Source organism: Trichomycterus rosablanca, chromosome 5 (assembly GCF_030014385.1).
Source record: "Trichomycterus rosablanca isolate fTriRos1 chromosome 5, fTriRos1.hap1, whole genome shotgun sequence".
Taxonomy (NCBI): Eukaryota; Metazoa; Chordata; class Actinopteri; order Siluriformes; family Trichomycteridae; genus Trichomycterus; species Trichomycterus rosablanca.
Window position 1 is genome coordinate 15204658 of NC_085992.1, and position 8671 is coordinate 15213328.

The 8671-nt window shown below is 38.0% G+C and overlaps 1 protein-coding gene across 1 annotated transcript; it reads left to right on the plus strand.

Annotated features, from left to right (window-relative positions):
* Positions 1–2081: 2081 nt before the first annotated feature.
* Positions 2082–6734, plus strand: rsrp1 (arginine/serine-rich protein 1). The gene is made up of 6 exons (XM_062995432.1): positions 2082–2132; positions 3782–4372; positions 4467–4639; positions 5932–6018; positions 6112–6192; positions 6391–6734. The coding sequence occupies exons 2-6, from the start codon at positions 3790–3792 to the stop codon at positions 6526–6528; spliced, it is 1062 nt and encodes a 353-aa protein (XP_062851502.1). The 5' UTR covers positions 2082–2132; positions 3782–3789; the 3' UTR covers positions 6529–6734.
* Positions 6735–8671: the final 1937 nt, after the last annotated feature.

Sequence of the window (8671 nt, forward strand, 5' to 3'; positions counted from 1 at the left end):
CAGTTTCATACAATCTGCTGCTGTATATAACTGCCTAACCACCAGAGACAGATTTTACTTTATGCCTAATTTTACTCTACGATTTTAACATGTACATTTTATCAACACATTTGCTGCTCTGGTTATAAACAGGCAGAATATCAATGACCAAAAACATGTTTTACAAGTTTACCTATGTTTGAGTGGGCTTATCTCAAGTGATTTCCTTCAGTAAACATGCAAGAGGTAAACTTGATGCTCTAAATGCTCTGATGTGAGTGTACATGCAAGTCTGTACCCTATCCAAATTGTAGTCCTGCCTGCACCCAGTGGCCCACTGCAATCCTGATGAATTTGTGATTCAAGAGGTTAATACAAATAAACCAACAGCCTGGCCTCAAGAACCATGCCATGGGCAAAGTCACTTAAATAAATTTTTCCTACACTAATGTTTGATGTGGATAAGATATGGACATTGAAGCTTTAACCCATATAGTTTTTTAAAAACAATTTGAAAAGTGCACTCATCTGACCAGTCACATTTTCACAGTTTTTTGGTTAGTCTGTTATTCTGTTTGGCAGAATAAAATTCATGTATGGCCTTCTTTTTGCATAAATGAGTGTCAGGTTGCATTTCTTGATGCAGTGGAGAACTGTATCAAGTAACAACAGTTTTTATTTATCACTGTAGCCTGATGGTTTCCCAGGTAAATGCTGTCAAAAGGCTCAATGGTCATGCATGTTCAACAATGGGTTCTAGCCTTGACCTACACAAACTGAGATTCATCTGAATTTCCTGAATCATTTTACAATATTTTGTACAGTAGATGGTGAAAGATCTAAATTATTTGCAAATTTGCATTGAGAAATGTTTTTTTTGTGAACTGACTATCCTCTCATGGAGTTAGGCACAAAGTATTGAGCCACAACCTATTTTAGTTGTAGACTGAACCTAAGCCTTTGGTGGATCATCCTTTTATACCCAGTCATCTGTTACTGATTCAGCTTCCTATTTTGTAATGTTTTAAAATGGTGTAACTCGAATATTCTATAAGTTTATGCATTGCCTGTTTTACCACTGCTGTATCATATTCAGGGTTGTGATGGGTACATTTCACCAGGCAAAAGATAGAAAATATGTCATTAGTCCATCACAGGGCAAACTTACGAACTTACGCACACACATTCACACGTATGGCAATTTTAGTAGTTTCAATTAACCTAACTGCGGGAGGACAAGAGGAAACCCAGAGGAAACCACGATGCAAACTCCACACACAAAGACCCCGGACCACTCCACCTGGGAATCAAACCCAGGACCTTCTTGCTGTGAGGCGACAGTGCTACCCATCAAGTCACCATGCCACCTATACATCAAGATTTCCAGCGAAAATATTAAGTCATTTCTTTGTACTTTTGTCAGTTAATTAAATTATAAAGAGAATGACAATATAAGATTTTTATTTTTATTGCATTTTACAAATTGTGAAATCTTCCCAACAAATAGCAACTGGTTTAATAGGCCCTTAACCCAAATTACTTGAACTGTTCATTTAATTAATTTTTGTTTTACCACCACTTTATTCTGGTCATGGTGTGTCTAATTTCTGTGGAATCACTGTGTGCAATTCAGTAACACACCCCAGTCAGGACGCCAATAAAGTCTTTGTATGGACCCTGGATTTTAGCAGTAGTGGGCTAGCATAATTTACTGCAGCGCCACCCAAATTTCCTGGTCATATTGTATTTGCTCACAACTAAAAGTTGCTTCACACGTTTACTAATTGCCTAAAATGTAATGTAAACATTACCTGAAGTAATAAACAGAAGAAACATAGCAGATGTGAACGTTACAATCATTGAAATAACACTCTGCTAGTGCTACTCCTCACTGCTTCTGTACCAAATGCTTCCAGAAGGGTCTAGAGTGGTACTTTATATCGACCGTTCATCGGTGGGCGGGGCGGAGAAGAGAAGGGGCGGAACTTTGGAAAGTTTCTGGAATATTCCAGTTCACCCAGTAGTAATGACGTAGCGCTTGTTGATGTAAAAACCCAGCAGTCTGTTCTAGAGTCAATCAGTTCTGATCAACAGCTGACTTCACTTCGTAACAACTGTTATCTTGACTTTATATTGTTTTTTTGTCTCTCAAGGTAAGTGTTCTTTCTGTATACACTCCTGTAATGTCAGGTTTTCGTGTTTTCATTATTATTAAAACTATTATAAATAGAACATCCTGTGTTGTTGGTCGTGTCGTAGTGTTTTGCATTAGCTAGTATGCTAACTAACGTAAGGTCAACGATTTTTAATAATCATTAGTATTAAACCGTTTACCTTGCTTTAAGAGAAATTAACGATTTATGACGCACATTTGTTAAAGCAATAAGCCACGAGAGACTGTGAGTTACTGCGATTTTATCACGGGGAAGGTTGTTTTGGCAAAAATCATAGCAGTAACGCACGGTCTCGAGTGGCTTATTGCTTTTATAAAACGGCGGTCAACATAAAATATAATAAATACAACAATGTTTAATTCATAAATGTATTTATTGTGTATAAACTTACAATAAAGCATTCTTCCGCGACGCAAGGTAGTTCGATTAACAGTGTTGCTAGGCAACATGAGGGCGAACATAACGTTCACTTTTTCTTTTCAGTGGCGTATTAATATGGAATGATGTGAGGTGGTCATAGGTGTGCGTTTATCGGGGATTTTACAACGGCTTCGAACGCGGCTCAGCCAATCAGATTTTAGGACCGGAACTATCCGGTTTATACATTCCTTTAACGTATGCTATTGAAACCATCACCTAGTTTACAAATTTTATTAATGTCGACAAGTATCAGGCACGCTTTTGTCAGCAAGGAATAACAGTGTCTGCAGTGATATTTTTCATAATAAAGATATATGCGACACCGTGGTCTAGATTTAGTATATGATCGAGAGTACTTGCTTTGTTATGGTGTTTAAAATTAACAATACACACGTTAATTCACTGTTGCCTCACAGCAAGGTCCTTTCTGTGTGGATTTTGCATGTTCTCCCCGTGTCCGCGTGGGTTTCTTTCGGGAACTCCGGTTTCCTCCCACAGTCCAAAGACATGCAAGTGAGGTGAACTGGAGACTCTAAATTGTCCATGATTGTGTTCGATGTAACCTTGTGAACTGATGAACCTTGTGTAATGAGTAACTACCGTTTCCTGTCATGAATGTTACCAAAGTGTTAAACAATAAACAAACAAACACACATTAATGGTTTCTTATGCTCTATTTTAAACTAGTTTGTCCATCAGAATCTAATAATCTAATCTAATACGTATTATTTAATTGGATTTTTAAAGCCTGGGTAGTGTGTGTATCTAATTATCTAACTTTATTTTGTAAGGGTGATTGGCTTTCTGTTCTGTTTAGGAGGGGTTACAGTTGTATAAGCTGACGTAGTTCCGACTGTTGGAGTATGTTACTTAATCAAAACTCCACGTGTTATTTGTTTCTATAAGAGTATTTTATTACAATATTATTAATATTACAGTGCCTTTTAAAGTATTTTCTCTTGCTCTTATAACATTTCTATTGCTACTGCCTTCTCCTTACACTCTTTTTATTAACACATTCTTATACAAGTTTATATTTTTATTAGACACATCTTACTCGTGCATGTGTTTACTAGTCACCTTATGATCTATACCTTCCATATAGATGAACTTTGTAGTGTTTCGATTGTTGCATCCCCACTCTGAAACACATAACAGTTAATGGAAACACATCTAACTGGTGTCTTAATGCTGCATGTATTTTGCAGGTCTGACGATGAGGACTGAAAATAAAGACCAAGCCCAACAGGCTCCTCTCAGTGAAGGAATGAGACTAATTTTCGACCAGGGCACCTCTGTGTCCCCCAGATCTCGCACAGGCGGCAGCAGCAGCAGCAGTGACAGCTTATGCTCCAGCAGCGATAGCAGTCGAACTGTGACACGCAGGTCACGCCGTCACAGATATCACCACAGGTCCAATGGTTCATCTTCGAGCAGCAGCAGCAGCTCTCGTTCAAGGTCTCATTCCAGATCTCGCTCTCGACCTCGTCCACGCTGCCACAGAGATTCCTATGCTTCTCGCTGCCGCCATCGCCACCTTTCTCGCTCTTACAGCCCTTCACCAAGGCGTTCCTCCTATCGTGGATGCCGCAGATACTCACGCTCGGACAGTCGCTCTTCCTCTCGGGGCCGCTATTACAGACGGTCACGAAGGTCCCGCTCTCGCTCAGCCAGCTATGGAAGACTGTCAGGCGGTTTTACTGGGCGATTTAGATACCGATCCTTCCCATCTCCCAAGAGGGGCTACTACAGAAGCAGGTCTAGATCTACGGGGCACTCTGTTCAACTTAGCCAGAAAGGTAAATCTCTTAAGGTTATTGTTAATACTATTTAAGTAGTCTTAATATTTTTAATTAAACGACCTATAATGCATCCTGTTATGTGTTTTCACAGACAAACTTGAACTTTTGAACATTGCTAAAGTAAATGCAGCAAAACTTTTGGGAGTGGAGAAGGTAGAGCTGCCTTCCAGTTTGAGGTCAACTGAACAAGAAGAGAGGAAACCAAAGTCTGATACTGATGGTAGCACAAAGGTGGAACCAGTGCCTCCAAAGAAACCAACACAGGTGAGCCTCAAACATCTTAATGTTGCAGTATTAAAAGAAAATTCATAGTGAGGTAATAGTCATGACAGTGTAAATTAGCAGATTTGATAAAAAAAAAAAAAAAGACCATTTAAATTCTGTAAATATTTTCATTGCATGTACATCAAAAGAACTGATGGTAGATAAAGTTTGCTCTTAATTAGTCATGAACCTTGGACTTCATTAGTTTTGTCGTAAATCAGACTGGGTCATCGTGTTAATTATCTCCTCAGAGGTGATTGTTTTTGGCTGACGGATGTAATGGAATCGCGACGAAGACATTAATAATAGACCACCAACAACTACTTACTGTCATGTCTGGATTAGGTAACAGTACAAATACAACAGTATGTAGAGTGAACAATACAACTGTGTAGTTGTTTGTGTGCATGCACTAAGACCACACAAGAAGACGTTTGCAGTATTTTTTTAATCAAAAGCTTGGAGTATGCAAATGAGCAACAACATTTTGTGTTCACCCTGTAGGCCTGTACCATGCTGGTGATTTTACTCAAATATCTGCAGGCAGAGCACATTTTTTGCAGCTTTACAGGGTTTAAACCCTTTGATCAGTCAAAGAGATGCAGGACAATTACCTCTTTTGGTATGTTGCAAAGTAGGTCAAGATTACAATCTTTATATAAACATTCATGCTTATTGTTTGGTCTTAGTGCATGCAAATGTAGCACGGTGTGTATGAGAGAGGCAGCAAATGGATTCGATTACCTTAATTGTCTTCAGGGGCACTTCAACTGCTGTTTTTCTATCATTTCTGTTCCTGTAGATCACATGAGAGGGTCACTCCTGTAGATCACTCCTTGGGGTAGGACAAAGTGGGTGAAATGTTACTAGCTCTCAGTACTAGTAATACTTGATGTTTGAATGTGGACTGTTTATTCTATTTTTTATGTATTATATTTTACTCAAATAATACTAATCTATATTGCTAGAAAGCTGTACAGAATCATGCAGTCAGTCCCTTCCACAGGCACACAGACAGGACAACAGTAGGACAAAAGTTGTGAAAATGAAACGAAATGTTCACTTGTTAATTGTTGACCTGGGTCCATTGTTATTCACCAGAGGCTTCCTGGGGGTTCTGTGTCTGGAGAAACGGAATTAAATCAGAAGAACCCTTGTTTACCAAAGACAAGCATTAGCACAAAGCGCTGGATGTGGTTTGGATAGAAATGACTGTATATCCACACAGGATTTTTTTTGCATTTGTTGATCATGATTTATGTTTGTGTAATTTGTCATTTCTTTGACTCCAGAACAAGCATTTAACAGAGAAATTGGTAAACACAGGTACTACACTGCTTAAGCCTACTTTTATGTTTCTTATTTATTTAAAAAAAATTGTATGCATGTTAAGACTTCAGTTAGAAAAGAGTCATAAAATAATTAAATATCTTTATTCATTTACTAAAATTTTTATTTCCTTGTCTCTGTAGGATGAAGATGAAGCAAACACAGACGACAGGACATTCCCTGCTATGTCTCCGACAAGAAAACCGATTGCCTTTAGTGTCAATGTAAGTCAGTAGTAATACCCAGATTATCAGCTTTGTTTATCTCAAAATGATATTACTTTGCAAGCCTTGTTATTTTTGGCCAGCTGTATTGCTGTCATTATAAACAAATGTTTTAATGTATTTACTGTAGTTATTATAACGATACAAAATCTAGCCTGTTAAATTTGTGTTCTTATGTATGTGTTTCTACTTTTTCAGAACACTGTCGCCAAGCCATCAGGCAGCCCAACGGCTCAGGTAGAGAGTAAGGTAACCTCCAGAGCTGACAGCGTGGGGAACAGGAAGCCTTATGGACAGTGGATCCCGATTAAATCTGTTTCCCCTAAAAAGCGCTAAGCCTCCATAACACAGTGGAGGATTTATGAACTCTGTATATACTGTAGTTTGTAAATGTAAATTATTTGGGAGTTGTGAGTAGTGATTTTATCGGATGTACTTTCTTTCAGATTGAAAGTCATTAAAATTGGAAGACGACGAAGATTAATAACAGGTGGGATTAACTGTAAATAAGTGTACCAAATAAAGAATTTATTCTCAATTAATAGCGTGTTTTGAGTGGTCTATCCAAGTAGCACTGGAAATGTACAATGCATGCCCAAAAGTGTGTAGACAATTGACCATGAGCTTCCTGGGCATTTTGTCTCAAAGCCATGGACATTAATATGATTTTATAAAAGGTGAGCATGAAAGGAAATGACTTTCTCAAACTACTACACCTGTTATGGGTCCATTAATAAGAGGATTGTACCGGTTGTGTCTGAGGAGATGCCCAGCCCACCAGATCTTGACTGTTATAGGCTAGCATAACAGATAGAGCCATAGTGAAAATAATAAGTAGCGAATTACATTCACTGGCGTTACTGTAATTGAGTCTTTTTTTGTGTACTTGTACTTTTCAAAGAAGATTTTACAACAAGTAATTTTACTTTTTACTTAAGTATGTTTTGTATTAGGAATTCTGAGTAAAAAATCGCGTCTGGGAAACGGCTGCAGTAAATTCTGCGATGGGGAGTCGGATCTTTTGGCTCGGTTCCTTTTAAAGAGCCGTTTAAAAAATGGCTCTTCATTCTTTTGTTCAGGCAGCGAGAGGCGCTACTGTAACTATAATACAGCCCCGATATTAATATCAATGATTAACAATCATCTCATTCAAACAACACTTAAATGAGAAAAAAAAGATTGTCATAAAGTATACAAATTGACAACAAGTATATTTTAATAACAAAAATAGCTTAAAATAATTGCAATAAATCATCTGTTGTATAACTTGTAGCCAAATTGGGCTTACATTTCATTCCATTGCATATATAACGACTCCCAAAGGCACGACTCGGTTTCTTTCGTTCATTTTAAAGAGCCGTTCAATAGAATCGGATCATTCACGAATGACCCATCACTAGTGGTTATACAGTTTGAAAAAGTTTGATGGGATTGATCCCTAAATGTTTTAAATGTTGTATCAACATGTTTTTCTATTATATTTAAATAAAAAACAACTATTGTGAGATTTATATCCACTTGTCACCCTCTCCTGTTAAAAAAGTAACTAAGTAACGTTTACTCTGAGTACATTTTAAATGAGTTACTTTTTACTTGAGTAGATTTTTAGACTAGTAATTTTACTCGTACTTAAGTAACAATTCTTTACAGTAATAGTATTTTTACTTGACTACAATATTTTAGTACGCTTTCTACCTCTGTACTTAACATTCACACTTTGTAGAACTGGGTTGAAACAATTTTAAGAAATACACAGGAGTTCCCTCTACCATATCCCCCTCTATGCAGAGTTTGGTTTGAATAAGTACAAGCTACCTTTCCCCTGGTGTACACTTGCCTATTTGTATTAAAGCCATGCATAAAATAATAAACAAGTCAAAATTTTCAGGTGATGCTTACATTGAAATAAAAGTAAACTCAGAATGACTGACCTGATGTAGTTTAATAGTGCTGGAGCTGAGATGTTCACGTACAACAGTCTGTAAAGTTTACACAAAGTGTACAAAGCATACAGTAAGCACAACAGGATCACCAATAAATAATATCTGTTTTTAGTTTGATTCATTTTTCTGTTTCCCAGTCCTTTTAATCAACGGTTTTTACCTGGTCGGGGTCGTGGTGGATCCAATTCCACCGGGAAACACTTGACACAAGGCAGGAATACCCCAGAGGGAACAGATCCTTTGCCAGGCACCATCCTCGCAGTGACTGAAGTGGGGCACAAACTAGCACTAGCACCCTCACCCAACCGTCCCTTTACACCAGCAAGCTGCTGGTTTCTATTACATCAAGCCTAGTAGTGCTACCCACCGTGCTGCCCATCCTGTGTATTAAATTTTTAAATTTGCCTTTGCAAGTGCTCAGGTGGTGCAGAAGTCTATTACACTAGACCAGCACTGAAATTCCAACCAGGCTGGCCGCCCAGTCAGACATATATAATGGGCTATGTCTGGGTTTATACGCCCCGTGCTGGATTTGC

Coding starts and splice junctions, on each gene's coding strand:
- rsrp1 (XM_062995432.1), top strand. CDS start 3,790: ATGAGGACTGAAAATAAAGACCAAGCCCAACAGGCTCCTCTCAGTGAA. Junction 4,640..5,931: donor CTCCAAAGAAACCAACACAG/GTGAGCCTCAAA, acceptor CTTTGACTCCAG/AACAAGCATTTAACAGAGAA. Junction 6,193..6,390: donor CGATTGCCTTTAGTGTCAAT/GTAAGTCAGTAG, acceptor CTACTTTTTCAG/AACACTGTCGCCAAGCCATC.